Source organism: Hypanus sabinus, chromosome 22 (assembly GCF_030144855.1).
Source record: "Hypanus sabinus isolate sHypSab1 chromosome 22, sHypSab1.hap1, whole genome shotgun sequence".
NCBI classification, from domain to species: domain Eukaryota; kingdom Metazoa; phylum Chordata; class Chondrichthyes; order Myliobatiformes; family Dasyatidae; genus Hypanus; species Hypanus sabinus.
The window spans coordinates 34,963,511-34,979,689 of record NC_082727.1 but is presented as its reverse complement, the minus strand read 5'-3'; the positions used below and the strand labels follow the sequence as shown (position 1 = coordinate 34,979,689).

Sequence of the window (16,179 nt, the reverse complement as noted above, 5' to 3'; positions counted from 1 at the left end):
TCAGCGTAAGAAGCAGCATTTTGGTCCTGCCACCTTCATTTCTACCCATTTCTGGTGCTATTAGATAGATTCTTTATTGATCCTAAAGGAAATTACAGTGTCACCGTAGCATTACAAGTGCACAAATATACAAATATTAGAAAAAAAGTAAGAATAAAAATTAAGTTACTGAAACAGTTTAACTGGAGGGGTTCATCACTTCCCTGGCTATAGGTTGACTCATAATAGAGCCTAATGGCCTCAGGTAGCGCTCTTTGGAGCAGTGCAGTTGTCCTAATCTATTACTAAAAGTGCTCCTCTGTTCAGCCAAGGTGGCATGCAGAGGTTGAGAAACATTGTCCAGAATTGCCAGCATTTTCCTTAGGGCCATTTGTTCTACCACAACCTTTAGTGTGTCAAGTTTGACTCCTATAACAGAGCCAGCCTTTCTAATTAGGTTTGTTGAGCCTGTTGGCATCACCTGTGTTAATGCCATTGTTCCAACACACCACCGCATATAAGATTGTACTGGCCACAGCAAACTGGTAGAACATGTGAAGGAGAAGTCTGCATACTCAAAGGACCTCAGTCTCCTCAAGAAGTAGGGGTGACTCCGGCCCTTGTACACAGCCTCTGTGTTAGTGTTCCACTTAGGTCTGTCATCCAGGTGCACCCTCAGGTACTTGTAGGTCCTCACCTCATCCACATTCTCACCATTAATAGTAACAGGGAGCAGTGCAGGTTTAGTCTTCCTAAAGTCCATCATCATCTTCTTTGTCTTACTGATGTTGAGCTGCAGATGATTCAGCTTGCACCATTTGACAAAACCTCCACCAGGGCCCTGTATTCATCCTTCCATCCTCCCTTTATACAACCACTATTGATGAGTCATCAGAGAATTTCTGCAGAGGACATGACTCACTGTTGTATCTAAAGTCCAAGGTATACAGGGAAAACAGGAAGAGAGCTAATACAGTCGCCTGTGGGGCCCCAATTTTGCTTATAGCCATGTCTGGCACAGCTCTGAAGCCACACAAATGGTGATTATAAAGCCATTAAAATCCAAATGTGATATTGCAAAGAAGTAATGGCTACTACTAAACTTTTTGAAGTTACATGTGAAATACTGAGGAGATTGTTAACTGATAATATTTAACAGTTCAAGCATTCAACTACAATTAGCTTTTGAATTGACAGTGCATGTTCTGTTTTACTGGGTAATTTTTAACATTACAATAAAATTTATCATTGTAAGTAAATAACATAAAACTGGTGTTGAAATTTACCCACATCTTTTCTAAACTACATTGTAAATTATTTCATTAAAACTGCTGCAATGTATAGCATTCCTGATTATTGTTGCTAGAGACGTAGAGCATGACAGCACAGAAATGCCCTTCAGCTCATCTAGACCTTGCCAAACTGTTTGGCTTAATCCCATTGACCTGCACCTGGACCATAGCCCTCCATATCCCTCCTATTCATTTACCTATCCAAACTTCTCCAAAATGTTTCAGTCGAGCCTGTATCCACCACTTCTCTGGCAGCTTGTTTCATCCTCACACCACCCTCTGAGTAAAGAAGTTTTCCCTCATGTTCCTCTTAAGTATTTCATCTTTCACCCTTAACATATGACCTCTAGTTTTAGTCTCACCCAACCTGAGTGGAAAAAGTCTGTTCCCTATACCTTGTCTATACCCCTCATAATTTTATATACCTCTATCAAATTTACCCTTATCCTTCTATGCCCCAGAGAATAAAGTCCTAATCTATTCAACCTTTCCCTATAATTCAGGCTCTTGAGTCCCAACAACATCCTTCTAAATGTATTCCTGCAGGTAACTGCACATAATACTGTGAATTTGACCTCACCCACATCTTGTACTACTTCAACAACACCCAACTCCAGTAGTGATTTATGAAGGCTAATGTCCTGAAAGTTCTCTTAAGGAAAGATCCCTTTGTTCTGCCTCACTCCTTAGTACCTTACCATTCACTGTGTAAGAAGGAAACACAGCAGACACCACCTAATCTGTCCTCCCAAAGTGCAACACCTGTCACTTGCCTGAATTAAAACTTAACTGTCATTTTCCCAGTTGATCCAGATTTTTCTGCAACCTTTGATACCTTTCCTCACTGTCCACTATGCCCCAGTCTTGGTGTCCTCTGCAAATTTGCTGATCCAGCTTACCACATTATCGATTCGGATTGTTGATATAGATAACAAACAACAACAGACCCAGCACTGACTGACTCCTGCGGCATACCACTAGCCATAGGCCTCCAGTCAAAGAGGCAACCATCTATAGTCTCTCTGGCTTCTCCTGTTAAGCCAGCATTGAATCTAATTTACTACTTCATCCTGAATGCCAAGGGACTGAATCTTTTGGACCAGCCTCCCATGTCCATCTGGACTTTGTCTACATAGACTTCAGTGGACAATGCCCACTGCCTTTCCTTCATAAATTTAGCTGTTAACTTTGAAAAATTCTAATATTGTTTAGACATGACCTTTCTCTCACAAAGCAATGTTAACTATCCCTAATCAGTTCCTGTTTACAAATACTTCTGTATTCTGTCTCTTAGAATATCTTCCAATAATTTACCCACTTCTGTCATCAGGATCACTGGCCTATAATTTCCCACCTTTTCTTAGGGCCTTTCTTAAACAACATTAGATATCCTGTAGTCCTCTGGCTCTAGTGGATGACTAATTTATACAACGATTATCACCATTGATAACTTTTGTGTTTCTGTACTTTCAACAGGTTACATGGGATGATGTTGCTGGTTTGGATGATGTGATTGCAGAGCTCAAAGACACTGTGATATTACCAATTCAAAAAAGACATTTATTTGAAGGTTCCAGGCTGTTGCAACCTCCAAAAGGTATGCAGTGGAGGGGTGGGTATATGTAGGTGTGCGGGTGTATTATGGGCTCGTATACAAACTTGGCTCGTATACAAACTTGGCTTGTTAGCTAGCTCTAATAACAGCCACAAGAGAAAGCCACCTTTCATAAACAGTATACAGTATGTTGAGGGTCAGTATGATTTGGAGTTCAACCAAACAGAAATGCCATGATGTTCCGATTAAAGGGGCCTGATTTGAGCAAATGCTGCCCAACACAATTATAGGTCGGCAAGGATTAACAGATCGTACACCCATAAAATTGTAAAGATAGTATATTTACTAATTTCAGCTTTACCAAACAGTTGTTATCAGGAATAAAAGGACATTTAGACCAGTCTAAATATGCATATAACCATTGGAGCTCATCTCTTCCAAAGCTGGGTAATTGGGAGTGTGTTTCTAACACAGGCACTGGACCCAGAGTCTGCGTGAAAATACCTGCCACATTTTCAGACTCCCATCGAAGACCATCTCAAGCAAATTGGCTCTCTCTCAGCAGTATTGCCCTTCCTCCTTAGAGCCATTCATCTACACAAAGCACTTCATGCAATGGGGATTTTCCTTCCAGTGGTACTCTCCAACATCTTCCTTTCTTTCCTGCTCTGAAGCCTCCACCGAAGGACTCCAAAATCGGACTTCTGTCCACCACAAAACTCTCTCTGCCCTGCTGTCTCTAGAACTTTCTCCACATCCCACCATTCTGATGGGCTGACACAACATTCCTAAATTGAACAGCAGGGCTTCTTGTCTTTAGTCGAAACCAAAACATTCTACCAGCAGCACACATTGTTTTTGCAGAAAACTAACTACAGTAGTATATTCATGCAATTAGGACAGTTGAGTTGTATTTTGTATAAGTAATCAATTGGCAAGCATGGGTTATAACGTGCACTTAACTTGAATATGATCGCAATGATTCTGATGATCTAGAGGATTGGGGTTATGGAATTGTTTAGTAAGTTACAAACTTAAAAACTCCAGGTTAGAATGAGAATTCTATTGGCAGAATTTAAACTGGACTGCAAGGAGGCAGAGGAATTAAGCAACAATAAAAAGAGGACGAAACTGGCGAAAATGCAAAAGAATCGGAGTATAGCAAGGATGAGGAATTGAAGGAAGTATTTGGCAGGAAAATTGGCATTTGAGGATTTGATGAGTTTGAAATCTGATAATTCCCAAGTATCTGATGATCTGCATCCCAATGTTTTGAAAGACTGATAACATTAGTGAGCACTCTGATTATCACTTCCATATTTCTATGGATTCTAGTATTGTTCCTCTGGTATCAAAGGCAAATGTGGCCCTGCTATGTGAGAAAGAAAGGAGTTAACTTTGCTTAATAGCAGTGATGGTGAAACTGCTGGATTCAGTGACGGATGTAATAACAGAACCCCTTCAAAAGAATAATAGGATTGAGCAATCAGCATGGATTTATGAAGGAAAATTACGGTTGTCTGATCTGCTGGAATTCTTTGAGGAAGTGATGAGTAGATGAGGGGGAGCCATGTGCTTTTTGAATATTTACAACACCTGGAACAACAAATTAGTGTATGGATTGGGAATTGGTTATTGGGTATAAAGCAAAGAATGGCAGATTCTTTCTCGTTTGTGGGGAATGGCCAATGGAACATCACTGGGATTGGGGACTTAAAATGATGAGAGATTGATTTGTACTAATGTTCAAAGAGACACAGGTGTGCTTTATACAAGTAATTTAGGTTGAGTCTCTTTATTTGTTCAACAGTCAAGACATGCCACAGAATATTTTCATATACAATTCAACACTGACTTGTGAGGTGTGTTAGAATAAAGAATGTAAAGGTGGTCTCACATGCTGGGTTTTAAGGAGGTTGTTGGTAACACAGGTAAATAGATGTTGGGGAGGGAACCCACAAGCTCAGAGTCATAGAACATTACAGCACAGAAACAGGCCTATTGGCCTAGCTAGTACATGCCAAAAACAATTAATCTGTCTAGTCTCATCAATCTGCGTAGCCTTCCCATCCATGTAACTATCCAAATTTCTCTTAAAAGTTGAAATCCACCACTTGCGCTGGCTGCTTGTTCCACACTCTCACCACCCTCTGAGTGAAGTATCTACGTCATGTTTCCCTTAAACATTCACTTTTCACCCTAAACCCATGACATTCAGTTGTAGTCCCAGTGAAAAATCCTGGTTTTTTAAGCACCTCACCTTATTTAAACCCTTCATAATTTTGTATATCAAATCTCTCCGCATTCTCCTATGCTCTAGGGAATAAAGCCATAACTGATCCAACCTTTCAGTGTTTCTCGGGTCTTGACAAAATCCTTGTAAATTTTTTTTTTCTTCACTCTTTCATTCTTATTTATATCTTTCTTGTAGGTGGCGAAATCTGCACACAATACTCCAAATTAGGCCTCGCCAAAGCCTTATGTAATTTCAACATAACATCCCATCTTCGGTATTCAATATATTGATTTATGAAGGTCCATGTGCCAACGCTTTCTTTGTAACCCTATCTACCTGTGATGCCACTTTCAAAGAATTATAGATTTTTCTTCCTAGATTTTTTTTTTCCAATCGCACTCCTCAGTGTCCTGCTGCTCACCGTGTAAGACTTTCACTGTTTGGTCCTCCCAAATTGCAACAACTCTCATCCACCATTTTTCCAGCTGGTTCAGATCCCGCTGTAAGCTTTTCTTCGCAGTTCACTACTGCTCTCAATCTTGGTGTCATCTGCAAATTTGTTGATCCAGTTTACCACATTATCATCAAGATCATTGATATAAATGACAATCAAGAAAGGATCTAGCACCATTCTCTGCAGCACACCACTATTCACAGGCCTTCAGTCAGAGAGGCAACCTCTGCTACCACGCTCTGGTTTCTCCTGCAAAGCCAACGACTAATCCATTTTACTACCTCATCTTGAATGCTGAGCAACCAAACGTTCTTGACCAACCTCTCATGCAGACTTTGTCAAAGGCCTTGCTGAAGTCCAACTAGAGAACATCTGCTGCTTTACCTTCATCAACTTTCTTGGTAACTTCCTCAAAAAACTCTTATTACATTGATTAAATGTAACCTAGCATGCACAAAACCATGTTGACTATCCCTAATCAGTCTCTCTATTCAAATCCAGCCCCTTAGAATACCTTCCAATAACTTTCCCCCTACTGATGTCAGGCTCACTGGCCCATGATTTCCTGTTTTGTTCTTAGAACCTTTCTTAAATAATGGAACAACATTAGCTATCCTCCAGCCCTACAGCACCTTGCTGAGAATAATTTAAATATCTCTACTGGGGTACCTGCAACGTCTGCACTAACCTCCCACGGAGTCTGAGGCAACACCTTGCCAGGTCCTAAGGATCCTAATTTGCCCCAAGACAGCAAACACTGCCTCCTCTGTAATGACCTTGCTGCTGCTGTGCCTTACTTCTGTGGATTCTCTGTCCGTCTTCTGAGTAAGTACAGACACAAAAATTCCATTTAAGATCTCCCCCATCTCTTTTGGCTCCCAGACATGTATTACTAGCCTGATCTTCCAGAGGACCGATTTTGTTCCTTGCTATCCTTTTGCTCTTAATATATCTGTAGAAGCCCTTAGAATTATCCTTCACCTTGTCTGCTAGGCAACTTCATGTGTTCTTTTAGCCCTCCTGATTTTCTTCTTAAGTGTTCTCTTACATTTCTTATACTCAAGTACCTCATTTGTTCCTGTCTGCTATCCACCACCTTTTTTTTTATTAATCAGGGTCCCAATATCTATCAAAAATCAAAGTTCCTTAAACCTGTTATCATTGCATTTTATTATGGCAGGAACATAAAAATTTGGTACTTACCAAGTACATCTTGGCCAGAAAACAACCTGTCCCAAACCACACTTGAAAGATTCTTCCTGATGCCATCAAAATTGCCCTTTCTCCAATTTAGAGTCTCAGCCTGAGGACAAGTATAAAGTGGAATTGCTATAAATTTAGCAAAGTGCTGGCAACAGGTGTACAGCAAGATCCCTCGGATGGCTGTGTGTGCAGTGATAGTCCTTCGGATTGGAAGAAGACACGCTGTTGTGCAGTTGATCTGTGGACACAGAGGTGGCTCTGCAGTCCCAGTCTGGAAGCGCAGAGTCCAGCACAATGGGGGCACTGGAACTCCGTTGTTGTAATAATTGTGGCTGCTGTTCTGTGACGCCGCTCACAGTTTTCCATCAGTTTTTGGTGGCACCTCTCTTCAAAACTGGTGAAGGCTTCATAGCACAGGGCTTGCCAGCGGGTTCTGTCAGCAGCCACAGCTTCTAGTTCCCTTGGCTGAATGTCACAGGAGTGTAGGGTTTCCTTCACAGCGTCTTCACAGTGCTTGCATGGACAATCTTGAGTTCTCTTTCCAGTCTCCGGTTCACCACAGAGCAGCTGGCGAGGCATACGGTGGTCGTCCATTCTGATGACATGTCCCACCCACCAATTCTGGGCTCTGATGATCAGGGACTCAATGCTGGTGGACTCCGTGTGATCCAAGACTTCCAGGTTGGAGACACGGTCCTGTCAACGAATGCCAAGGATGGAGCGGAGGGCACGCATGTGAAATGTCTCCAGTTGTTGTCAGTACAGAGCCCAGGTCTCACATCCATAGGAGAGAAGGGATGACCACAGCTCTGTAGACTTCCAGCTTTGTGGAGATGCAGATGTTGTGTTGATTGAGCACCCTGGTATGCAGCCTACCCAGAGCTTGGCTGGCCTTGCTGATCCTGGAGTCAATTTCTTTGTCTAAAGACCCATCACTACAGGTGATGCTTCTGAAGTATTTGATGCTGTTTACATTTTTCAGCTGGGTGTTGTCAACAGTGATTTTTGGTTCTATGGGGTTGGTGTTTGGCACGGGCTGGTGAAATACTTCAGTCTTGTTCAGGCTGATAGTCAGGCCAAAGAGCATAGCAGCGTCTGAAAATTTGTTCAGCATCAACTGTAGATCACTGTCTTTGTGCACCAGGAGCGCACAGTCATCAGCAAAGAGGGTTTCTTGAATGACTGTATGGAGGCACTTCGTCCGTGCGTTCAAGCGGCGAAGAGCAAACAGAACCGTCCAATCGGTACCTGATGTCCAGTCCCTCCTTCAGACCTTGGACAGCACGTGACACGCAAGTGAAGAACAGATTGAACAGGACTGGGGCTAATACACAGCCCTGCTTCACCCCACTGGAAACAACAAATGCAGCTGACGTATCACCACTGCAAAAGACCTGTCCTGTCATTCCGTCGTGGAGCAGTGGAATCATCTTCACAAATTTCCTGGGGCATCCGTAATGTCTCAGGATGATCCAGAGAGCCTCCCTGTTTACAGTGTCAAATGCCTTTGGCAGGTCAATGAAGACAGAGAAAGGCTTGTTCTGCTCGACGCTCTTCTCCTGGACCTGCCTCACAGCAAATATCATGTCTACTGTACTCCGTTCTGGCCGAAAGCCACACTGCCCCTCCGGGAGGTTCCTTTCCGAGACAGTGACAGATCTGTTCAGGAGAATGCGGGCAAAAATCTTGCCTGCGATGGACAGCAGTGAGATACCCCTGTAGTTTCCTCAGTCTGATTTGCTTCCCTTGTTTTTGTAGAGAACCACGATGAGGGCATCACGGAAGTCGTCAGGCATCTCCTCTGTGATCCAGATGTCTTCCAGGATATCTTGAAACACCTGTAAGCCGCTTGGGCCAAATGCTTTGTACATCTCGGCAGGAATGCCATCCTGCCATGTTGCTTTATTTGAGTTCATCTGCAAGATCGCTTTCTTGATCTCAGTAGAAGGTGCCAGGTCTGGGTCATCCAGGCCTTGGCTGCTGAGGGATCTGCTGTAAGAGTCAGGAGCAACTGTGGACGGCCTATTGAGTAGGTTGGAAAAGTGTTCAGCCCAGCGGTTTTTCAGTCCTTCCCGGTCTTTGATCAGGCTCGACCCGTCAGATGGCGGCAAGGGGGAGCATCCTGATTTAGAAGGACCATAAACTGACTTTACGGCGCTGAAGAACTCTCTGGTGGCATGCATGTCTGCTTAGCGTTTCACCTGCTCAGACTTCCTCTGCCATCACTCGTCCAGCATTTCTCGCAGTTCCGCCTGCACTTTGGACTGCAGGTGTTTAAACTTGTCTTTCTTTGAGACATGACGGGTCATTCTGCCAGTCTACATAGGCTTTGTTCTTGGCCTGAAAGGATGCTGAAATGGTCTCGTGGTTTCCATCAAACCAGTCTTGATGCACTCGGGTTTTCAGCCCGAGTACAGTTGTTGCAGTCTGCGTGATGATATCTTTGAACTGCGTCAACTTTTTAGAACAGGTTCCCACAAGTGGTGAATTGCTGGAGAGTTTTTCGTTAAGTACATCTTGAAAACGTTGGACTTGACCTGGATCTTGCAGCCTGCCAATATTGAACGACACTCTGACAGTCGTTGGTTGCTTATGATGCAAAGGGACTATGTGCAGGTAGAGGACCGACTGAACCAGCCTGTGATCTGTCCAGCACTCAGCACCTCGCATGGCCTGGGTGATGATGACGTCTTGAAGATCACGCTGGCATACTGTGACATAGTCGAGGAGGTGCCAGTGTTTGAACCTGGGATGCATCCAGGTTGTTTTGTACTTGTTTGTAAGTGTGAACATCGTGTTAGTGGTGCACAGGTTGTGCTTGGCACACTTGCTCATAAGTAGCAGCCTGTTGCCTTTTAGTTTTCCCACCCCGTGTCTCCCAAGGACTCATCCCCAGTTGTCACTGTCTGTCCCCACCCTAGCGTTGAAGTCACCCAAGATGACGAGTTTGTCGCTGACAGGAATTGTCCAAATAGTCTGGTCCAGGTCCTTGTAGAAACTTTCCTTGTCTTCGCCTGGACTCACGAGGGTTGGTGCATAGACACTGACAATGGTGATATACAGGCACTTGCTGAGAGGAGAGCGGAACTTCATGATACGTTCATTTGTTCCCGTGGGTAGAGTAGGGATGTTCTTCAGCAGAGCAGTTTTGATTGCAAAACCTACTCCGTGAATCTTCTTGTCAGTCTGTGGTTTCCTTTTCCAAAAGAACGTATATCCACTCACTGCTTCCTGTAATGAACCCTCGTCTGTAAGCCTGGTCTCACTGAGTGCAGCTATGTCAATGCGATAACGGCGAAGTTCAGCCACTATGAGTGCTGTTCGTCTTTCAGGCCTTGCCACCTTGTCTCTATCGAGCAAAGTGTGGACATTCCAGGCTCCAAAGATGCGTTTTCTTTGATTTGTTTTTCTTGAGGCATGTCGACCGCTAAGAAGATGATCTGCCAGCCACGGTTAGCTAGCCAGATGTTGTGGGGCAGGCAATGTTTAGGTTGCCTTTTCTAACCCCTACCCTCATGCGAGGGTGGGCAGTGCTGTCATAAAAAGGGCTGCCCAAAGTCACTTGGATGCTGCCGGACGTCTCTGCTGCCCTGGGTACAGAGATGAATGACCTTTGGTCCAGAGGCGGCCTACGAGCTGTTTTGTGACTACAACTGCCAGTGGTCATCTCCACCTGTTGCTTCACCACTCCCCCATCACCACAGGGCTTGACGAGTTGAGTTTGGACTGAGATGAATTGCACCACAGAAACCTGTGTGTGGTGGAGTTTTAAGTGGAACAGCCATTGCACAGGGGCAATCGCACTCTCTCAGCAGAAGAAACCTTGATCCAGTGGCACAGACAACCGTTACGGCTGGAGACCTCTCTTGCTGCGGTGGATGACCAGGGCACCTAAGTGTCTTGTGCTCCAGGCGCTCCACGACGCCTGCTGGCCTGCCTTCTTGACTGTTGGACCATTAATCGGTCTCCTCCACTCAATCTGCCAAGGCGTGCCAATCTTCACACGCTGGGACAGACAGATCCCCTACCTCACCGAGGGTTGAAGACTCGTCGGCTACCCTCACCTGGTTTGGCCCATCTGCCGAGATGGTTTACCGGCATGTGACTGCTGCATGTGTTACATTTACCTGGAGCCGCAGGTGGGAGCTGAGCAACAGGTGGGGACCAAAGGTGGACAGGGTGCATGGGGGTGTCTGGGGGGGGGGGGGGGGTAGCACCTCTGGTGGATAACTGTGTAATAGTTAATCAAATCATCTATCTTGGAGCTTTGAGGGACAAGTATTGGCCTGGACACTGATAATTCTTGCTTTTCAGAACATTACAAGGTATTATATGCCACCTGAGAGAGCAGGTGGAGCCATGATTTACTGTCATCTAAGTGAACATAACATCCAGCAGACCAGTGTTCCCATTCTACTTCACTGAAATGTGAGGTTGTTTCTTGTGCTTAAGAGCCTGACATAAGAATTAACATATGGCCTTTTGACCCACTAGTTAGTGGACTATGAAATGAGCCTGAGCTGCTCTTGCTGAGACTCATTAATCTAATATGGTATGCTAGTAGAGCTTTACAGGGTCTTCCCAGTGATGACAAAGCAGTAGTATGGGGTTGAGAGGGATAATACATAAATCAGCCATGATTGAATTGTGGAGCATGCAGGATGGGCCAGAGAGCCTCTTTCTGCTCGCGTGTCTCAGGGTCTTATGGTCTAACGTCATAAAGTAATCAATCCAGCATGGTTTTCGAGGCAGAATTTTATATACGTACCGAAGCTGAAGTGGTAGTCCTCTTGTAGATACACACTCCTCATTTCCTGCCTTTGGAATTAACTTCAGTGGTTCAAAAAGTATTCCATTTGATATGATGGAATCCTCAATTAACTTCCAGGAATGCTTTTTTTTGTTTCACTTTAGGTGTACTTCTGTATGGGCCTCCAGGCTGTGGAAAAACTCTCATTGCCAAGGCTACTGCTAAAGAAGCTGGATGTCGATTCATTAACCTACAACCATCCACCTTGACTGATAAATGGTATGGAGAATCCCAAAAACTGGCTGCAGCTGTATTTTCATTGGCTGTAAAGCTGCAACCTTCGATCATCTTTATTGATGAAATTGGTAAGTTGGTGTTGTCAGCATCTTGTTCGAGTCACAGTATAAATTTACTATTGCAGATACATATTTGCAAGTGTAAAGTGATGTGGGCGGAATCAACACTGAAGTATCAATCATTTGCTATGTGATATTCTTTCTATTATTCTGTCACCCACGCAACTCATACATTTCATTCTGCTGGCTGTCTGATTCCGCTCTGTTAATAAGAGCAGTTGTCCAGAAAGTCAGTTCTACAAACATTAGAGCTCAGCCTCTTCTTTGTAGTTGCGATGAATTAGTATTGGTAATTTTATCCTATATTTTGCTTCATGAAAGATAAAGAACTAAATGTGAATAATAATGACATTAGCTGAATAATGGTGCCAAAATATTGGAACTGTAACATGCTCTTCAGATGCTGATAGACAGCTTTAGTAATATCCATTTGATGTTCTTGGCATTGATGAAGGACCCTATTCCAACCAATTGAACATATCTGCAATTCACATGTCAACTGACCTGTTATTCTGCAGTGTGTGGGATGTTAGATAAGTACTTGAGAGAAATAAAATAGGTTCTGGGATGTTGAGAGGTTGGCAAGAGATTTGCTTGGAGCAAAAATACTGATACAGGTCTGTCAGGCCAAAAGGACTCTTCCTGTTAATACAATTTCATTGTTCTTCCATATACCAGTGATCACATGCAGAATTCATTAATGCCTACCCAAAGCTTTGAGATGTGGAATAAAATTCATTTTCATGGAATTTATGTGGGGAAGAAAAGTAAATAAATACAAGATTTTTAAATTTTTTTACTTTTGTTTTGTGACCTTGAAGCTAATGATATGTCTTCATGTAACACAAGATTGTGATATGGACTGTTCACTAGGAAAGCAGACGCATCTCAGAATATGAGGGATGCCTGTAGTATACTTCCCCTGGTTACAAATAACCTGACTTATGGAAATCTGACTTCACACAAATTCTCCCATACATTTTAAAACATTTTAAAGCTAGTAATAGTGGTAATAAGATATTTCATGGTATTCATTTAAGACAGTATATATTTTATTTGATTAATTATGGGTAGTGTTAGGATGGTTATTGGGTGAAATGAAAGAATTACAGCAAGTGTATCTACAACAGTATGGTATGCATTATTATAGAAAACAGATTGACATACAGATAATTCTCAAAACCCTAATATAATCCAGAGATTGCCTGGATTCAGTGTCTCAACTCTCTTAACAGTAATGATTCTAACAGGGTGCCTTTTTAGCCCAAAAATTTAGCATTAGGAATTTTGTAGATTCTTCTCCCAGGTTGGATCCACACAGTTCTGGTGTAATCTGCTTGCAACCTTTTACATAACATTGATTGCATGTCCATGCTCATTAATGTTCTGTAGCGATGTACTGCACACAGCGCTGAAATAACGACACGCAGTCGGTAAGTCGTTTCGAGACTAGTTTATTCAAACTTCGCGGCGCTGGCATTTAATCCCTAGCGCCTGCCCTCTCCGGGCGGAAAGAGGTGCATTACCAAAGTCTCCCCCCGCGTGCTGGCTATTTGTGAGCCAGTTCGCCTGCGCAGAAAGTGGGTTGCCACATAACCCCCCCCCAGAACCGGCAATACACCCCTCAATGTCCAGAGTCTGGATCAGCTTCTGTTTGGGAGGCCTGCCTCTGCGCCGCAGTGCCTGAACCTCGACTGGCTGCACCAAGTCCACGTGGGCTGGTTTGAGTTGGTCCACCATGAAAACCTCCTCTTCCCCCCAATGTCCAGAACGTACGTGGACCCGTTGTTGTTGATCACCTTGAACGGCTCCTCGTACGGCTGCTGTAGCGGTGCCCGGTGTCCGCCCCTTCATACAAGCACAAATTTACAGTTCTGCAGGTCTTTGGGTACATGTGTCGGGGTCTGTCTGTGCTGTGAAGTTGGTTCGGGGGCCAGGTTGCCGAGCCTTTCGCGTAGCCTGTCCAGGACTGCTGCAGGTTCTTCCTCTTGCCCCCTTGGGGCTGGTATGAACTCTCCTGGGACGGCCAGGGGCGCGCCATACACCAACTCAGCTGACGAGGTATGCAGATCCTCTTTGGGCGCTGTGCGAATTCCAAGCAGGACCCAGGGAAGCTCGTCCAACCAGTTAGGTCCTCTCAGGCGGGCCATGAGAGCCGACTTCAAGTGACAGTGGAAGCATTCCACCGGTCCGTTCGACTGTGGGTGGTAGGCAGTTGAGTGGTTTTGCTGTGTTCCCAATAGGCTGGCCACAGCCGACCACAGGCTGGAGGTGAACTGGGCGCCTCTGTCGGAGGTAATGTGGGCCGGTACCCCGAAGCGTGCTACCCAGGTTGCAACCAGTGCTCGGGCGCAGGAATCAGCAGATGTGTCGGTGAGTGGGACTGCCTCTGGCCACCTCGTGAACTGGTCCACCATAGTTAGGAGGTACCGCGCTCCTGGGGACACTGGTAGTGGGCCCACGATATCCACATGAATGTGGTCAAACCTCCAGTGGGTGGGTTCGAACTGCTGCGGCGGGGCTTTAGTGTGCCGCTGCACCTTGGCTGTTCGGCACTGAGCACACGTTCTGGCCCATTCACTGACCTGCTTGAGGAGTCCATGCCACGTGAACTTGCTGGAGACCAGCCAGACGGTTGTCCTGATAGATGGATGCACCAAACAGTGTATAGAGTCGAAAACTCGCCGCCTCCAGGCTGCCGGGACGATGGAGCGAGGTTGGCCGGTAGCAACGTCGCACAGGAGGGTCCTCTCACCTGGGCCTATGAGAAAGTCCTGCAGCTACAAACCCGAGACTGTGGTCCTATAGCTGAGCATCTCGTCGTCTGCCTGCTGCGCCTCCGCCAGTGCTGCATAGTCCACCCCCAGGGACAGGGCCTGGACAGCTGGTCTGGAGAGTGCGTCCGCCACGACGTTGTCCTTCCCCAAGACATGCTGGATGTCCACCATGTACTTGGAGATGTAGTACAGATGTCGCTGCTGGCAAGCCGACCAGGGATTGGACACCTTCGTGAACGCGAAGCTCAACGGTTTGTGGTCCGTGAATGCGGTGAACGGCCTGCCTTCTAAGAAGTACCTGAAATGCCAGATTGCCAGATACAGTGCCAACAGCTCCAGGTCGAAAGCATGTACTTGAGTTCGGGTGGTTGTAGGTGTTTGCTAAAGTACGCCAGGGGTTGCCAGCACCTCTCGATGAGCTGCTCCAGCACCCCATTGACTGCTGTGTCGGATGCATCCACTGTGAGGGCGGTCGGAACGTCTGTTCTGGGGTGCACCAGCATCGCGGCATCTGCCAAGGCTTCCTTGGCTCTAACAAAAGCGGCCGCAGCCTCCTCGTCCCAAGTAATGTCCTTCCTTGCCTTTACCCAACGTCAGGGTGTGCAAAGGGCGCATGATACGGGCTGCTGAAGGGGAGGAAATGGTGGTAGAAGTTCACCATACCAACGAACTCCTGCAGGCCTTTGACCGTGTTGGGCCGGGCAAAGTGGCGGATCGCGTCTACCTTGGCGGGCAGTGGTGTTGCCCCATCTTTGGTAATCCTGTGGCCCAGGAAGTCGATGGTATCGAGACCGAATTGGCATTGATTGTGAGGCTGAAATCACTCAGGCGGGAGTAGAGCTGGTGGAGGTGGGACAGATGCTCCTGACGACAGCTGCTGCTATAAGGATGTCGTCCAAATAGATGAATGCAAAGTCCAGGTCGCGTCCCACCGCATCTATTAGCCGCTGGAATGTCTCTGTGGCGTTCTTCAGGCCGAATGGCATTCGGAGGAACTCAAACAGGCCGAACGGGATGATGAGTGCTGTTTTGGGTATGTCTTCAGGGTGCACCGGGATTTGATGGTATCCCCGGATGAGGTCTACTTTGGAAAAGATTCCTGCCCCATGCTGGTTTGCTGCAAAGTCCTGTATGTGTGGCACGGGGTAGTGATCTGGAGTTGTAGCCTTGTTCAGTCTGCGGTAGTCGCCGCATGGTCTCCAACCCCTGGCTGCTTTGGGCACCATGTGCAGGGGGGAGGCCCATGGGCTATCGGACCTCCGTACGATCCCCAATTCCTCCATCCTCTTGAACTCCTCCTTCACCAGGCAGAGCTTTTCCGGGGGGAGCCTTTGTGCGTGGGCGTGGAGGGGTGGTCCCTGGGTTGGGATGTGGTGCTGTACCCCGTGTCTGGGCATGGCTGCCGCGAACTGCGGTGCCAGAATCGATGGAAAGTCCGCCGGGATTCTGATGAATTTGTTGTCCGACAGCGTGATGGAGTCCAGGTGTGGGGTCGGCAACTTGGCTTCACCCAGGAAGAACGTCTGGAAAGTCTCGGCATGTACCAGTCTTTTCCCTTGCAAGTCGACCAGCAGGCT

General features: G+C 45.9%; 1 protein-coding gene across 3 annotated transcripts in view; it reads left to right on the top strand.

The window, feature by feature from the left end:
- Nucleotides 1-16,179, top strand: part of atad1b (ATPase family AAA domain containing 1b) — a 50,602-nt gene that overhangs the window by 15,470 nt on the left and 18,953 nt on the right. For all 3 annotated transcript variants that reach the window (XM_059947462.1, XM_059947460.1, XM_059947461.1), the window contains exons 4-5: nt 2,748-2,868; nt 11,634-11,834. In XM_059947462.1, coding sequence (XP_059803445.1) covers nt 2,748-2,868; nt 11,634-11,834 — 322 coding nt within the window. The remainder of the gene's footprint in view (nt 1-2,747; nt 2,869-11,633; nt 11,835-16,179) is intronic.